General features: G+C 42.7%; 2 protein-coding genes across 3 annotated transcripts in view; one reads left to right on the top strand and one right to left on the bottom strand.

Annotated features, from left to right (window-relative positions):
* The window catches only part of PPM1H (protein phosphatase, Mg2+/Mn2+ dependent 1H), a 712,578-nt gene that overhangs the window by 124,801 nt on the left and 569,105 nt on the right, over positions 1–18,672 (top strand). Inside the window, exon 2 of one of the 2 annotated variants that reach the window (XM_085653357.1) lies at positions 14,328–14,390. The exons of the other annotated variant lie outside the window; for it this stretch is intronic. The gene's annotated coding sequence lies outside the window, so the exon portion shown is untranslated. The remainder of the gene's footprint in view (positions 1–14,327; positions 14,391–18,672) is intronic. 2 annotated transcript variants of the gene reach the window in all.
* LOC146855525 (uncharacterized) overlaps positions 17,580–18,672 on the bottom strand; it is a 104,170-nt gene continuing 103,077 nt past the window's right edge. The window contains exon 4 of the mRNA XM_085650318.1: positions 17,580–17,625. Within this exon, the coding sequence (XP_085506444.1) occupies positions 17,580–17,625 (46 nt within the window). The remainder of the gene's footprint in view (positions 17,626–18,672) is intronic.

The following is an 18,672-nucleotide window of genomic DNA, read 5'->3' as shown; positions in this document are numbered from 1 at the left end:
TTTCAATTGGATAGCAAATTTCAGCCACTGGCTAACTTCACTGTTAGTGAAGAAATTCTGACCTTTCACAAGGAGCACATCCACACACAAAATAGTTCCCTTCAGTGCCAGGGACTAGTATGTCAATGTGTGGTTCTAGAGACCAAAAACATGTTATTTGCTTTAAGCCAGTGCTTTATTTAGATTGCCAAGGACCCAGCAGCTTCTCCACCAATAACTTTTTGCAGAAACCAAGACAAAACAGAGTCAAAAGGAGGGAAGCTAACACCAGACCTATTGGCTATGCTATTGCATGTGTCCTGATCTATTTTAACTGATTTATCAGCTTCAATTATCCATTTTGGAATGGATACATTGTGCAAGTTAGGAAGGAACCATTCCTGCCAGGCTCTTTTTTTAAATACAGTTTTATAGTTTTATACATTCAGATACAGCAATAGCCTATACAATGTAATAAATTAATTGGTATAACAATTGAAAAATGACTATATATCCTAATACGTTGTATACAAATGAACAGCCTGTGCCCTAACCATAGAACAATAAAATTATAGAGAAGAAATGAAGCATATCAACATTATATCTACACTCGACACCAGTGGCATAACATTAGTCGCAGCAGCCCTTGCAGTGCGGGGGGTCTCTGAGCTCTGGGGGTCCCCCTCTGATACTGTGCACAGGCAGTGGGCCCCTGGCCCGAGAGATCCTGTGGTCTGGAGCATAGGGGCCCACTCCATGTACTTTGCAGTGCCCCCCCCCCTTCAAATTTCATTACGCCACTGCTCAACACTACACTTGCAATAAGAGATCGAACGTCTAGAAAATGCCCAAAGGAGTCACATCTACCTGTAAATACCAAGAAAAAACGGGGACAATATACAGTCTCTTTGAAGTACATTTCATAGGAGGACCAACTGCAGGTGCATCTGAGACAGCAATAATTGTCTTCACCTGCAAGACCACATTACCTACTTGATTGAACCAGGATACACTTATATCAAAATTTAGTTTCACAACATTGTCCGGCATTTAAATTGAAACACACTGGCATTTCACATTTCTTATGTACGTTTGCACTATATGTATATTTGTATATGTATGTGTTTGTAACACAAAGGGCAATAATAGCTGGTTAGTTAAGGTTAGGTCAGAATTTCCATTGTAAAGTTTCATAAGACTTTTTAGCAAAGGCCGCCCCCGAAGGGGGCCTCGAGGGTTGGTGCCATAATGGCCACCAGAGCCCAACAAGCAATGGATCCAGTTTGTGCTGCCGAGGACTGTGGCGCGGCGAAACGCACATAAGGCCCCCGCCCCCCTTCCAAGAACAATGGGAAAAGAGGAAGGGGGTGAAATAAGACGACGCTCTCCCTGGGGCAGCTCGCTTTTACATCAGCGAGCTGAGGGAGCGGCGCCAACAATTTTCGAGTACGGCCGTGCTGCGGCCCCACAAAGTATCCAAAGCGGACTTTTACATCAGCGAGCTCCATGAGAGGTAACAGGAGACGGAGGACGACGCGCCCCCAGCCCGGAGGTGGTGCAAGGCAGCGGCAAGGCTCCCAGGTTCGAACTTTGTGGCACACCCCCATGAAAGGAGAAGAGCAGGTCGAAGAACTCGTGCTTGGAAGGTAGCCCGAAGAAGCTAAGCCGGAGCAGGAGATCCCGATGGAATCTCGGCAATCGGGGACAACCCCATTCGCAGTGCAGCAACCCGGCATGGAGACCAAGGATAGCCGGGGAGTTAGCAAGATTTCGGGCACCTTGAGCAAGGTTGAGGTGAGCACGGGCAGAGGCCATGTGCAAGAGGTTATGGGGGAGCAGTATAAGCTCGAGATAGTTGTGTGCATGAGGTAGTTGGGCGCAGTGCTGGTGTGTTGATCCAGAGGATGGGTAGAGAGTTAACAAGGCAGGAGCTCTGGCGCGAGCAGATCGAGAGCATATTGCTGTTTCTCGGGGGAAATGCAGCCTTAGTTAAGTAAAAAGAAGGGGGGGGAAGTTGTAATAACGAGGAGCAGGCACACGAGCAGGCAGAGGTAACATACCAGAGACCAAATTGCTTAGCGGGTCCCACGCTACAGGGATGGCAGGCCTGGGTGCTAAAGGCTGCCTTTGTGCTCTGTCCAGCAGAGTGGTGCATCACTAAATGTCTCTTCCCAGTGTTTGTCGCTAAGGAACGAGCACACAGAACAAATGTCCTAGGGTAGCGCCCACTACAGACTGCATACGCCTCTAGTAACTGCCATATGTTTGCAAACCGAGGGTATCAAATATACGAGAGGTGCCCAGGATCACAGACGATCGGTGGGTGCAGCCGAGATTTGGGCGCTAGACGCCTCTTTTGAATACTTCAACTTAGCTACCACATCACATTGCACATGGGTAGCCCAGGATAGTTTTTGCCTAGTGAGGCAACGTGCACCCCTCCAGTATGAAAAACTGTATCCTGGGAAACCTCGTAATCTCCCCGTGCTTAACAGGGATGAGTCAAACAAGCCTTTGCAATGCAATAGGTCTCGCATTATTAAAGTTTGAGCTATTGGCATTGCAAATAATAATGCAACACCAATAGCTCAAACATTCAGTAATGCGAGACCTATTGCATTGCAAATGCTTATTTGTAAAGGCCAACCCCCCGACTGTCCCAGTTACTAGGGTTATTAGACTCACTCCACAGCACATGGGTGCAGTGTACCGCGAGATGTAGTGGCAGAGGGCAAGGTTAAAGGAAAAAGGAGGGACATGGGGACATCCATTAAATAAACGTGAGGGAGGGGGAGAGCGGTAGATGCAGATCTGGATTAATGAGGTAGTGTTTGAGGAGAGGAAAGACAGATATAAGACAAGATAGGCTGAAGAGAAAGGGGGGCCATGGTGACAACATAAAACAGCATGGTGTTAGAAGGCTCGCAAATATGCAGGCTTGAGAAGGGCATGAGGCACACACTGTTTCCAATTCTAAGTGAAGCCTGTTTGGTGGTCACTGTGGGTCAACTGGTTTAGCAGTCCAGTGACTGCTCACAAAACCACCACACCAAAGTGGGACATATTCGATTAATTTTGCACAACATAAACCAGAGCAATCTACTTCAATGTGCAGGGGGGAGAGAGACGTGTGGGGAGAACAGAACTGGAACCTTACAGAGAGGAGATTTTTAGGCATCTGGTGACATTCCATGTATCAGAAGCTTTTTTTTAGGTTGGCTTTTAATACCTGTATAGACGAGTCGTGTTTTGCCTTTGCAAAGCAATGTGTGCCAAAGTTAAGTACCTGCTGGTGTAAGCTGCTTCCCTCAAAGTGCACCCTCTCAAGAGGTTTACTAACACTGGCTCAAGCTAATGAGCGTGGCTAAATGACAGGTCTTCAGAGAGGGCTAGGTACACACTTACCACTGATTAGTGGGAACGATTCGCTAAATGCCATTGAGGCAGGCTAGTGGTCTCCAAACCTCGCTGCCTGCGTTGTTCATCTCTTCCAAAAAAGGCACAGAGAAAGCCAGCGTCAGATCGCAAACACGGGGCGCAAGAAGGGCAAATTATTTAATCACAAATTACAATGTGTTCCATGAGCGAGGTATGTCCTACCAAGATTTGTTTCCCTTCGTAGATAATTCTGTCACTTCATGACACAGAAGACCGCTGCCACACACGTGGGCAACAGTAAAAGAGAAATGATGGCTCCATCGTCAGTTCTGGAAGGAGCAGACCACAATTCTAATCTTCGCTTCCGTGCCAAAATGGTGGTCCTCTTAACAAAATGTGTCATCTCTCTGTGCTACACGTTTTCATTTCTGAAGTGCCGAGATGTGGGTTAACGCAAAGTATTAGAAACCATAAAAACTGGACATTAACCTCCAAACCTCTCTAGTGGGTCGCACATTTAACCCAAAAGCAAAGACTTCATTAGCAATAAATCCCCGCATGTTTCGTTACGAGTCCACAACAACGTCCATAAAGCAGAAATACCAGCAAGAGGCATTTCTCAATCAGTGGAGAGGAAACACACACAACATGTCACCGACTAGAGTACTTTATTTGCCCACACTTCAGTTCCACTCTTAAACAGGAAGCACGCACCAGAGTTGCGTATGAAATGCACAGATGCTATATGTAGCCTCGGAAGAAAATGAAACTTGCAACACATTGTTGTAAAGTCAAAGCACAAACACAACAAAAGGCCACACACAGGGGGGAATAATCGAAGCATGCCTACTATTCACAAAACATTATATATCACACACGAGTTCACAGAAGCAACAGAGGCCTACAATAACTAGCAGGACCAGCAAAGCCAGTAGACTGAAATATAACGACGGGAACTGGAAATGAGCAGATTCTAGTACTCTTAATGCCACCCTAGTATAATAATTAAGGCTTTGTTTGGTGAAGGCAGAGAACAGAACCAGTATAGTGAGCAGATGCAAATATAAAGTGGAGAGGGCAGGCTGGCAGGTAGAATCGAATGAGTTGTGATACCCTTACTGGCATTTAAGTGTCATTTTTTATTGCTTTGTTTAGGGAGAATGGAGAGTAGATGCAGACCTTAAAATCTGGACATTATAGTTCGAATCCAATTGCAAGTAGATTTGGCTCTAATTTCTGCTAAAAAACAGCAATAAGTAAAAGGTCACATACAAGTATTACGTTATATAAATAAACCATGGTGAGTAAGACGACAGGAGAAGGAGCAGAAGAGACGCGACGATCGAGGCATGATGAAAGGACGGGTAACCAGAGATGATTGCCTGCCACCTTGTTTATTAAATAATTGCCTCATGCATGTTCCGTGACTTCCGTCCTGTCTGCAGCCCGTTGAATAAACAATGCTGAGGAAGACGACATGGGATGGGGCAGGAGAGATGCAAGATCGGGGCAAGATGCAACACGTAAAGAAAAATTGTGAAAATATTTTCACTCCAACCGGCTGTGAGCACTGTTTCTTATGGCACTATTATGAGGAGAAATCTCCACGTTCACAGTAGAGCGTGCGAGGAGCTGGATGCAGCTTGCACGACTTTGCATGCACGCAGCATGACAACGCGACCGGGACATTATGAATACATTTTAAAGTCTAAATAAACACAGACAAGCCCATTGCCACCTCCTCCCCCCTCCCGAAAAAAAGAACAGCACAAGCAAGGTATGATAGTATTAAGAAACCGTCCTACCTGGTCCCAGTCCTGGCTCCTTGCGAAGTGTGCACGGTTTCCTGATGGCAGCACAGCATGACGGGAACTGTGATTTTACTTTGCGAGTGAAAGCCGCGTTAGATGCCACCAAAGGACATGTGCTCTTATTTTAGTAGCCGTTAGTATTACCCGCTCGGCCAGAAGTGTTACCAGATACGATTGGCTGCCATGTTTATTTAATAAACGCCTAATGTACATTCTTCCTGCCTGCAGATAGTTATATAAATCACATAGATTACGAGGTCTCGGAGAATGGCAAAGTGGTAAAGCGGTGACAACCACGAAGTAGATTATATCCCGCTCCGCCAAAAGTTTAACCAGAGATGATTGCTGCCATGTTCTTTTGTAATTAATTGCCTCATGCACATTCCGTCCTGCCTGCAGCCTATTAAATAAATAAAGATTCCTGGGAAATGATGTGGTGAGTAGCTCATCAGGCAGCGCAGTACACTAGTTACGGTGCTGGGGCACTTAGAGCTTCTTGTGACGGCGGACTCAGTGTTGCTCGCTGGTGTGTTGTAGATATAGAAAAAGAATGGACAGGAAAGGAGACGCAAGAGAGGGTAAGTGCTGTCTCTTGAAACAAGTAGAAGAAAATAAAGCGTCCGTTCTTTATTTCCCTGGGAACTGGATCAGAACAGTCGGAGAGATAGACGGCGCTTGAAAGGTGCTGAGCGCTGCGATCTGCCAGACCTATTTTTTGCAGCATGGATAAAGAGTGCTAAAGTGATAATCAGCTCCATTTACATTCTGCCATATAAAATAACCACCTCAGTTCTCGTACTGCGCTGCTCCGAGTCTGAGCCCAAAACACGAGACAGGGAACAGTTCATCAATTTCCAAACCTATATTCGTGTACACAAAACCAAAAAGAGAACAAGGATGTGATAACAAGCAGGAAGTGGGATAAGGGAGGGGGTGGCAAATGGTGTGCACTTTCTCGGCCGCTTTGATGTTCTCAGTGGCCGCGCAGCTCACTGAGAACATCAAAGCGGCCAAAAAATGATCACGCAGGCTGCCAAATGGTGCGCGCGCCCGGCTCACATGCACTGTAGTTGGCGGCCTGAAAGCACTGGTTTGCACTTCCAAATCCCCCTTTTACAAAAGCTCTCGCGAGAGCAGCGCCAAAGCGCTGGCTCAGGCGAGACCTAAAAATGAACAGGCCCCTTTGGTAGGGTAACTGGTCGGTGCCCGGCGAGTGTGGTGGGGTTAGTGGGACTGTGCTTCGTCTGCTGCGGGCCCGGCGGATATGAAGGGATAATGTGGCCTTACGGTCAGAGCTACCTTTGGGTGCGCGGGAACCAGGTTTGACCCACGGCAGTGGCTCAGATCCCAGAGATGCGGGGCAATCATGTAACCCGGGGCAAATTACATAACCTCCCCCCCCCCGTATAACGTTGCTGGTGCGCGTGTAAAGCCCTCGGGCCAAGTCCTCCATGGGAGGTAATAACATTATAAGAAGGTGAGCAGAGAGTTTCATGCTCAGTATGGGACCAAGGTCAGTGCCGAGATTGTTCGGCCCATGGTTTTAATTTGAAAGGGGCTACGGGGCTTTAGCTGCCGTTAACATCTTAACGCGCTCGCGCTACATTGGGGAAAAAAAACTTTGGATAAAATCATAGAAGTAAACACAGCATGGACGGCGCCAATGCTTTTTGCCAGGGGTAGGTTAGCCCGTTACCAAGAGTAAGAGCGAACTACACTGGCTGCATGCTGTTCAGCTCAGGGCCGGCTTGGCATGGGGGCGCCTGTGGCTTTTTTCCTAGTTATTTTGTGATTAAAATTCCTGCTGCCATTCTCGTCCTCCAATGTCACGAAAACTACGGTGATTAACGTTCTTCCTGATGAGATCGGAGTTATGTCTAGTAGGATTTTTGACTTGGGGGGGTAAGTTGTTATTCATGGTATGCAGCGTCAAGGGTTAATATGCCTGCTGCAAAGAACATGTAACACGCAGATCCCAAAGGGAAGGTAATGTCAACAGGTCAGTGGGTACCGCCTTTTTCGGAGACTTCCTGTTAGTTGCAGTTTACAGGGAGCGATTACCTGTCAAAGAACTGCATGCAGATTTCAAGGTATGGAGTAGAGCATATGTATTTCCCCCCCAGACTTTCATTATTCTAATTCACAAAAAGGGTTCATTTGGGTTCAAATCAGTTCTGATTGGCAAAGAGAGCCCCAATCCATTGCATTACATTTTATATTCAGAGTTTGTGCTGGTCCAGACCAAGTACTCTTCAACTGTGCTTCCTACCTGTATGGATAACATGAGAATCCACCCCTTGTTGTCCTCTGTCTGATGTAACATTTCGTATACGCTGATTTACACACCTATGATTAATAGTTATAGGCTCCAGAAGGATAAAAGTCGGAATGCCCGGTTACAATGCAATTGGATGCTGCAATTTCGTAGGCTGTTGGCTTGTGCGGAAAGGCACCCATCAGAGTTTGTTTCACAGACAGGATTTTAAATTCCTGCTGCAGCCAGTAACCTAAGCAATCGAATCTCACCGCCCATCTCTGAGCTAACGGCTGTAAAACAACACACCTGATTTAATCACAACGTTTCAGACCCAGGCATAGCTTCAGGATTCCTAACATCTCTGAAATCTGTCGTCGATATCGGGAAAGAATGCTCTTGAATGCACTGACGTCTGGTGTGATGATTTTTTTCCCATTTCTGGGGAACTGAGGAGCTGCTTCCGAAATCTAATTTCAGGCCTCTAATTTAGAACGATTCGTTCTTTATCGTTTGTCTTTTTGACAGGATGGATGGGTTCAAGGGTCATGGTCATTATTTGAAAGTGAGTTTTCTGGCGCATTACGGTGCGAGTGAAAGACAAAGCGGCAGTACGTTCAGCGAAGACATAAACGTCACGCACACTCATAAAGTACACAAGCCCTTGGGAGTGGGATATGTAGTACATGTAATTCATAATGACATCACAAGGAGCGATGTCACAATTAGTAATAAAGCGGGGCTATTTTGAAGAAACAAAAATTAAGATCATGCAGAAACGTGAAACAACCCTTTTTTAAACTTGTTCTAAGTCGCGTATGTTTGCAACAGATCAATATGTTATTGGAACTGAAATGGCTGACAGTAACCCTAATGTTGAATAGACCAGCGAAAGCTCATTTTGTATTTAAAAGGGTGCTGGGTGTATTTTTAACAACACCAATATACTGCACATTTGCTGTTCGTTAGGTGACAGAAGGATTAAAGGTGTAAAGTTCCGTTAGCTCTCCTACAACAAAAAAAAAGGGGGATGTGGCAGTAGGAAGGAGATTTAAAAACACCCTAACCCCTCCCAGGAGGCGCCCTGGCCTTCTAGAGAGTTGTGCAAACCTAACCCAATATTTGTTCTTGGGATTTTCAAGGGTGCGCATGAGTCAAGGGATGCTTATGAGGAGCTGGGTCTGCATATACCTTATAAAAAAAAAGGAGGAATATCTTGGGTCAAGATAAGTGGCGTGCGCTGCGTGAGGCGAGTTAAAGATGGAGGATTATGTACCATAGCGGGGCGCAGTGAAGGGGACTGCTCAAGCGGTGTAGGGTGAGATGGCTCCAACAGAAGAGAAATAAATGAATATATAATAAAACACATGCAGCAGTTACACCCCCCCCCCCCCCCAAGCACTGGCAGCGGGACAGGCACATGTCTCGGGCGCACGCTCAGGCTCCAAAAAAAAAAGGGAGAGGTTACAAAAGAAGGCAGTGGTACTTACCTGGGGTAGCCGGCCAGGGGCTTTGGTGAAATAGATGATGTTATTTGGTATGGGGCGCTGTCTCACGCCTCCATAACCAGTATTGACTGTCTCCCAATTTTGATTTCATGTACGACCCATGGCGAGCCGAGACAGTGCTGGGAGAGACTGAATAAGACGCAGGTGTACCACTACATAACTGCAAGGATGTAGCAGAGCACACCAGTGCTTTTGGGGTCAGATCGCCTTTGGAGCTTACCAGACATCAGCCTCCCGGAGCCACAGCTAAGATGGGTAAGCTAGCACTCGAGTTCGGGCTCTGGCAATGGCAGGCTGCACATAAAGAGCAGCAGAGGTGAAGACGGACAATACAGGGAGGGGGGAGCAGCAGGAAGACGGAAGCCTCCCTGGCGGCGTGGCAGAAACAAAGGTGTATTGGTTTGGTTATGGAAACACACTGACAGGGCGGTGTGTGGAAGGAGGGCCGCTCACTCTGGGATGCCTTACGGCAGGGTGAGTTTGCCTGACAAAAAATCGGGGTAGCAAACGGAGATGGCACTCGCAGCCCAGCTCCCGCCAGACGGCGGGGCACAAAAGAGACTAGCAAGGTAGAGAGTTGGGGCCTAACTCCGGGTAAAGGCTACCCCCACACACAAAGGGGCATGGAAAACAACAAAGAACAATCTACGAGCTGTCAGGGTGATTTACGACCCCAGGAGATGCAAATGAGCAAAGGACAAACCAGTGATTTATGACCAACCGATGATTTATGGCTGATGATTTGTGATGCACAGGCAGAATGATTTATGACAATGAAAGGATGATAGTTTGTGACAGAATAATTTATGACATCCCAATGATTTATGACCCTTGATTTATGGCTGCTGATCTATGATGATCAGGCAGAGTGATTTATGACAACAAAATAATGACCGATTGCGTCAGAATGATTTATGATACCCAATGATTTATGACCCATGATTTATGATATCCAACTGAAACTGTGTAATACCCAATGTGCAATATTGTATGAGAAAGATTTATGTCCCCGGCCCCAAGAAGGTGTCCAGGGGAGTTGCATAGGTATGGCAAATGTAAAGGGTAATAAAAACTGCGGCCAACAATGACCACCAAATACGACTGTTGGCTATGTTTTTTGTAATGCAAATACACAAGTATGGTACAGTTCCTTGAATGGGCACAGTGCGGCCGTTATTGTTTTCTGAATAACTTTCATGCAATTTATCTGCTGAAAAATTTCCAAAATAAAAAAAGTTTATCCAAGTTGTGTTCAGCCTGGCAAGTTTTTTTTAACAGCTATTTCTGTTTATTGAAATGTTGTAAAGAATACATTGTCATCCCTGTTCAATTGACTAACAGTAGCTTGTACCCCAGCACCCATTTCCCCCCCACATGCTCCCTCGTTCACTGTGTTGAAAGCAGTTTTTTCGGAGGGCATGCTCACCAAGGCTAGCGTGAAATCAAACTCAACCGCCTGTCATACCCTTCTGTGTGACTACATGTATTATTGTGGGGTCATAATACTTTCAATCCCCTTGGATAGATCAAACAAACAACTTTAGGGTCCGGAGCAAACTGACACAAAGCATGAGTTTTCAAATTTAATTCAGTAAGCTATTAAAGAGTTTAAATCTTTTGGAAACTCGGATTCCGTACCTAGCAAGTCATGTGTACGTTTTTCCTCTACTAACTTCAGTCATAGTCTTTGGAACTATAGGGGAATCCCCAGTATCTCTGCCTTTTTCCAATGTATGGCGATGATCATTCTTGCAGTACATAAAATCTGTAAGACAATGCCCCGGTTGATCTATTCATATTCTCCAAATGGGCCCCCTCCCCCCCAATAGCATGGGAAGTTTTTTGCAGATCCGTCAAGTGTGGCCCAAAAACAACGAAGTAGAACAAAAAGTGCCATTTACCATTTTAATTCCCTTAAGTTTCTTTGCTCTCTCATACAGAAAAAAAATTAGCTGAGAAGAATTACACCAAACTTGGCATGAAGGTAGAACATTACTAAAAGAAATGCCATTGCTTGGTTTGTTTGTGTAGTTTTCAAGACATTAGCAGTGAAACATTTTTGATGTTCTTAAAATGGTTAAATTATAGAGAGATCTGGACCATTAATTTGTGGAAGGCTGCGAACCTATGTTCACGGACCTTATGCAGACATACATTTTATAAAAATATTTAAATTTGATTTGTCAAAGGAGTTTTTTCTCCCATAAACTATTTTAGGATGGCAAAGACAAATCTGGGGCTCTGGATCGGACGGTCTCTGGCAAGCCATAATATCAGTAAATAAATTAAAAGAGGGAGGTGACTCATTCTCCAATATTCTGGCTCAGGTGGTTGGGCCCCATAAATAAAATTAAAAAAAAGCAGAGTTTGTAGTGGGTTTGGAACCTCAGGCTGAGTTCACAGTGCCCCAGCACAGCACCTACGATCTGATAACCCTGGCCTGAGACCGCAAACCCTTTGCAAGCATCATCACCTGAGACCACAAATCCAGAGCAAGGTTCATGGCCCTCTGCTGGACCTTTTGTGGACTCAGCACCAAATCTGCAGACTCCACGAAGGACTAACAGTGGTCCACACGTCAGCAATTTACCCTATGATGATGTCTGCAAACCCTAAAAAAGTTGAAGGAAAAAAACACAGGACTTGGCCTTAGACCAGGCTTGACAGCCTACACAACAAGCTTCATCAGCATGTGCTGAATCTTCAGCATGGTGCACAAACCAGGAGCCAGGTCAGTGTCCCCTACATACACTCCAACAATGGTCCACAAGTCAGTGAGGGTGCACAAACCCCATGATAGGTTCCAGCAACCCTAAACAAATATGTGAGGGTTGGCCATTTGCAGCAGGTGCGAGAAACTATTGGATGTGATATATGGCAAAGAATACCAAACATTCAATGACAAAAAAAATTATGTCAGCTTTGCTAATAACACATAAAAGTAAGTTAATATATCTCAGAAATGCATTGAAAAAACACAGTTAAAGTGGAGTTGTGGTGCGAATTAAAATTGAAAACACTGAACCTATTAATTTATGGGTAGGACTGCAATTCATAATTTGCACAACAAAGGTGCAACCATAACTCTCAATGCTTATGACCTCACAAAATGTATTTAAAAAAATAGTATAAGTACTATAGCTCTATTGTTCCCACGCAACAACACTGTCTTATGTTATAAACTACGCATAGTAGCGCTAGTTCTGTACCGGTATTCTTGTAAAAGGACCCAGGCTAGTAGTCTAAATAACCGGAACCCTCCCCTAAGTGACCGGCGTATCCTGATCAGATGACAGGTTCACAAGCGCCTCTCGGAGGAAGACACGCTTCCTTCGGCTGCCGGACAATACGCCGACGCGGCCCTCCATAATCTTAGGGGAGGGTTCCGGTTATTTAGACTACGCACAACACGTGTCTCGAACGCAGAGACGTCTTATCTTAACTGACGATAGGTAAAGTGGTTGTATAGGGTGTCTCTTTCCCTGACTACCACTAATTTCGTTTACATGCACTAGGTCCTGAAGAAGCACACGGGGATCCATCAGGGACCGTCTTTTTGCACGAAACATGTCGACCATCACCCACTTTTAGTTCACCACACACTTTTGCTTACGGTTTGAGAGCAGGTGGGAACACACTAGTCCCTCCCCTCATTTAGTCAAAATGAGAGTCTCCAAACCCCATTATCTTTTAAATTTATCTCAAGGACCTCTAATTAAACTCATTCAGGTACCGAGAGGTAATTTTAAGCTCACTTTCACCCACTTTCTTGACCCACACACCAACATGCACAAGTACGGCACCTCCTTAAAAGATCTCCCACAAAGAGCTCTATTGGAGAGCCCGTGAGGGACTGTAGCGCCACCCCCACGAGGAGCACCACGCAATGATGATGCTTTACACTTGCTAGAGTGTGTGAGGGCAAAAAAGATATTAGGAGTTCTTACTCACACGAGCACACTCAAATATCCTTTGGAGACACTTATACCTCACTCTTAACCACACCTGGGTTACTGAGTACTTGGCCTTTAACCGCCACATATTCATGACTCCTGCTGTGCACAGTGGTTGCACATGCAGAATGTTGGTGCTCTACATGAGTTTAGTATTATAATTTTTTTAAATCGGGATTTGCAATTCCTGGGCCAGGTTTGTGGATCCTGAGACCTACAAGAAGGTTCACGGAGGGTCCATAATCCACAAAAATTGCCCAGGATCCATAAATCACATGACAAAAAAAACACCTTTTGGAAAAGTCATTTTAAAGCCAGTGTTTCCTTTGGCACTCCCCACATGGGCCTCGGAGTCAGGGTACATTGCATCCTTATGCTCTATTTTTTGTTTTTTCAAACACGGTGGTCAGTGCACTGCATTGGGTAATAGCAGCTGCAGTAGAAATTTTTCTGTGATGGCCAGCTGATAAGAGTGCATAGATGTGCAGATCTGACTTTAGATCCATGAATCTGCAATGGATGAGGGGGAACAAAACCTCCCTTGCCCAGTGGCGGGTCATCGTGTTTTCAATTGTCTCCGCAGATCCTCTCGTAATTGGTGATTTCCAAAGGAGGGTCCACAAGCTGAAGGTTCAAATATGTCTATAATTAACCATTAAATGCCAGCCTATTTCCTTTTTGTAATGGTTATTTATCAAAAACTGCATGGATTTACACCAAACCAAGAACAGTCACACCTCTGTGTCAAGTTCTACTTCCACGCCAAGTTTGGTGTAATTTCAATCAGAGGATTTCAAACTCAAGGGCACTTTGGGTTTCTTCAACATTGGCTTAAGGGTGAAACTATACTCATGCTGCCCCCTTATGCTTTTTTTCCCCTTTACTGCATCGAGCAATGGGGGCTGCAACGAAAATGCATGTCCATCGAGTCAGAATGTTCAGGTTCGTGGACCGATCTTTGGGCCCATGGACATGAATTGGACAATGGGAAGAAAATGTGGACAATGGGGAGAAAAGCTCCCTTGGCCTAATCGATTAGTTTGTTATTTAAATCTTGGTTTGTGGACTGTCTCGGAACACACGTTCATGGACTTGCCACAAATTAAGAGTCGAGCTATAGTTATAAGTTACCCATTCAAAGCCCTCCCAATACTTTGTTTGTTGCACAAATATAAAAAAAAACCTTGAATGGGTTGCTACCAAACAAAGCACAGGCCCAGATTGGAGTAAAGCTCTACTTTCACAATTCTGTCCAGCAATTTGTGGTGTAGCAGAGAGCGATTTTCCTATGAGAGACAGCATAGGGACAAACTGAGCTTCCAGGAATTTTATGTCATGGCTTTTTCTTCCTGCTGTCAGTTCAATAAATAAGTGTCTGCCAGTATATCTTGAGTTAACTACTGAGCCACACTGAAAGGTTAAAGTCTGGTTCTTGTTGCAACAGGATGGCTTAGCAGTTCCAGGAAGCAAAAAACAAACCCGAAGTGGAAGACTCCACAGTTCACAGGTATTTCCCTCAGCTTTCAGCGTCAGTAGGTGGTTGCATGCAGTGTGTGATTTTATGCACATGGCTTGAGTGTTTGGCGTGTGTTCTGGATTGTTCTTTAACGAGGCACGTACATTTGGAAGTTCCACCACATTGGTGTGGTGCAGCAGTGCTGCATGGTGTGGCCCTAGTGGCATGGAAATGCTTAACACTCTAGTTGAGATGCGCATCTCCGGTACCAAGATGTCCACTAACAAAGCGGCTAAAAAAATACCACAAAAACGTCACAAACGCATGGTTTGCTTTAATGTGGCTTGACTTTATTGGCACTACGTCACATGCTTAACCATAAATGTCACTATTGATAACACGCATGCATTAATATCGGATGTTGATAAACAGAGAGGTGATAACAAACAGTACCTTTCAATTTCAACTGTGATTATTAATCTGTTATTCCTTTCTGCCAATAAAGGCTTTTCAACTTATTTTATGATTTTAAATATTTGCCACTTTTTATTCTAGTACATTCTGTTAAGTTTGAAAGGCAGTAATTGACATTTTACATATGTTACAATATGAAAACACATGATAAGACCTAGGTAAAGAGAGGCATCAACATGCAGTGCTGAGAAATCAAACAATGGCACTTCAGCACTACACACATCTCTTTAACATAAAATGTACCTTGGTTGATGGTTGGCAGAAGGAGGCAGTAAACACAAACAAGCAATGTCAAAGCCAATGGGTCTCGCTTATAGGACCTATTGACTTTGACTATGCTTTCTAGCTATGCTGTACAACATTGCAGCTGCTGTGAATGATGCAGCAGCAGCGTCGTTTTGTAGTCACTTAAATGCATTCAACATGCATGCGTACGCATAGAAAAAGACACAGGTTTTTTATTTTTTTATTTACTGATCCCAGGTGAATGGGTAAATTTAAATAGCTTAAAAAATGGATGAGAGCAGCTTGGGGATGGAAGTGAAGCTACACAGGTGGTAGGATGAGAAGTAACACCAGGGAGAGAACAAGAGCAGAAGGAAGTAACTCAGAGGGGAAAGAAATACACAGGCGAGAGAGAGAGAGAGAGAGTGAGAGAGCAACATGAGTGCAGATAGGAGGGATAAGCACATGGGCGAGAGAGAGCAACGTAGGTGAGGTGAGGGGGTGGAGAAATGCACACAAGATAGAAAGCTGAAATATTTAATGTGACAACTTTTACAATGAACAGTGGAATTTCTAGAAGAAATAGCTTTAAAAACATTTTTATTCAATAATTTTTATTGAGGAATTAAAAACAAGAAAATTGTTAACATTAGCAACATCACACCGATAATGCATAATACAAATTAAAATTACAATATAGTGGAATTGCTCAGAATATGAATAATAACATAAAATTATAAAAATATACCACATACGTTTTATATATGTAAAAGAAAAGGAAAGAAAAAGATGATACCTAAGATATAGGTGAGTGAGCAGAAAGATAAGTCGTAAAGGGTGACCACAGTAGATCAGATTAGATTTTTTGAGAAATTGAAAATGCTGAAACGGTAGCTATTCTATATTCACCATAAACAAAGTTCCACCATGCTAATGTAGATAGTTTGAAGTGTCTTTCCAGCAAGAATGTATCACCTTAAAAGCAAGAGCAATAAAGAGATCAAATAACGTAGACTTAGGTGAGAAACAATCAAAATCTGGCGAGCCAGTTCTAAGGAAAAAAAGTTTGAACTGATAACTGAATGTTACATTGAATTTCTTTTAAACATTTGGACCAAATTGTTTCCCAAAATGTAAACACATTGGAACAATAGTATAATAAATGAGTTAAAGTTCCTGTAAAGGAAGAACAACACCAGCATAATGAGGAGGAAGTTAAATTTAATTTAGAAATACATTCGAGGGTAATGAGAGCTCTGTCATACAAATAATAAGGATTGCTTAATTCGAACAGTTTTAGAGGTCTTAAATATATTATCCCAAACGTGGCTAGGGAATGAAATGGGTAAATCAGCTTCCCACAATAATTCAATAGAGGTTTTGGATCTTACAGCAATGGGAAATAATAACATATTATATAAAAAGGCAGCCTTAGGTATAGAAGCACAAGAGATCTTATATAATGATGTATGAGGTGTGAGTGATAAAGAAAGAGAATTATTAGCCACTAAATAGGATCGAAGAGATGATGATAATAAATGATATTCCTGCAAAAACATACTTGGTAGATTGTATTATATTTGGAATTGGGAAAAAGATTTAACCAAATTATTTTGTGCAAGCTGATAAATAAACTCTTTCCAGTGATTGTAATAAAATGGTTTTACACCGATAGTAAAAACATCTGTTATAAAAATAGAGGAAGCAAGTAAATATTGATATGAATCAAACCCTGTAGGGAATATTGTATGTAACAATTGTTAGGAATGTTATAGTATAGAGTTGGTTGATCTAAAGGTGCAATTAGGCATATAAATTACATCTCCAAATAAAACAAATATTCCAAAAGAGATCATGGTATAGGAGAATTGCGAAAATCATGGGTTAAGGCAAAAAAAAGTCAAATTAAAAATGTAGCATGATATAACTTGAAATCGGGAAAGCGGACACCTCCTTCATTCTTGAGGCGTTTAAGTTAAGCCAAAGCAATACGGTCATGCTTATTATTCCAAAGAAATGTGGTACATATTGAATTAATTTGAGATAAATAGACATAGGTATCTTAAAGAGTAACATAGATAATGTATAAAGTACCTGTGGTACAATCATCATTTTAATGGTCTCTAACCTACCCCACCAAAATAGAGGGAGGGGAGACCAAGATGAAAGTAACTTCTGTAGTGTAAGTTTTACAATCTTAAAAGTGTAACTGATTGTATTTGAAATGGTTGAAGAAAACCAAATACCAAGATACTTTATTTTGAGATGGCACCAAGGCAAATTATTCTTAGCAAACATATATTGATAACATGAAGAATTTAAAGGTAATATTTCAGTTTTAGAATTTTTTTATTTATATCCAGAGATACTGGAGTACAATTGAATATCGTTCAAAAAAGGAGTTAAAGAGGGAAGGGGATTAGACTTATAAACTAAAATATCGTCCGCATAAGCCGTCAATTTCAGTGGAATTATGTTTAAAACCTGATATGGATGCATTACAATGAGTACATAGAAGAAAAAGATCCATACAAAGAATACTTAGCTGAGGGGATAAAGAACAACCTTGTCCGATACCTCTATGTAACTGAAAATAACAGGAAAAGAGACCATTAACAAGAATACTGGCATGGGGTCAGATTATAACAGTTTTACCAATTAAATGAAATTAGGGATAAAACCATACAAACGAAGAGTAGTAAACAAAATTTGCGAATTGATATGATCAAGAGCCTTCTCTGCAGCAAGAGACAATGCAGCATGGGGAGAGTGGTATTTATTTCCAAATGCAAAAACGTTTGAAAACAACCTAGCGTTATTTGCAGCAAGTCTGCCCTTAACAAAACCAGAATTATCAGTTTTCACAAGTAGGAGACCAATAGTCTCAAGTCAGAATGCTATAATTTTGGCAAATATTTTGCAATTATCATTAATTAATGAAATAGGGCGGTAATTTTCACTTGGGTATGGTGTTCATCAGGTTTGGGGATAAGGACAATCAAAGCTTCTCGAAAAGAACCAGTTGCCTTAGAGTCTGAAATGAAACATTTAAATTTCAAGAACGTTAGGGATAAAAATGGAAGAAAAAAAAGAAACAAATTAGATAATAAAGTAATCTGGATCTGGGGCTTTGGCTTTTTATAAATGATTTGATGGCATTGGCATCTGTAATCTCCTGATGAGTTATTTTAGCTTGATAAGTCAAATGTATCACACATATGAGGAGACAATTGAAAAAAGTATGCATGTTGTGTTCTAAAGGGTTAGTGCATTCAAAGTAGAATAATTGGTAATATTCATGAAAAGTATTAGAGATGTCAGCATCTGAGGAGGCAATTTTGTTGGCACGTTCATTTCGAATTAGGCCAATGTTTTTACATTGAGATTTATTTTTTAAATAATTGGCCAACATCTTGTCTCCATTATTTTGACCTCCGTGGTACTTAGATTTGACTTTAAGAACAATATTACAGGCATCAACAGTGGCAAGTTTATTAAGAGCAGATTGACTTTAATCAACTCATGTGAAACAGAAGAAGAAAATTTGGAGGAAAAATAAGTATGTTCTAGTGTATTAAGTTTTTGTAATAATGTATTATAGTTGACATGGGTTCATGTTTTCCTTTTTGCTGAA

This window comes from Triturus cristatus, chromosome 4_1 (genome assembly GCF_964204655.1).
Source record: "Triturus cristatus chromosome 4_1, aTriCri1.1, whole genome shotgun sequence".
Taxonomy (NCBI): domain Eukaryota; kingdom Metazoa; phylum Chordata; class Amphibia; order Caudata; family Salamandridae; genus Triturus; species Triturus cristatus.
Note: the sequence above shows the minus strand (reverse complement) of the source record. Positions and strands in the feature narration are given on the sequence as shown.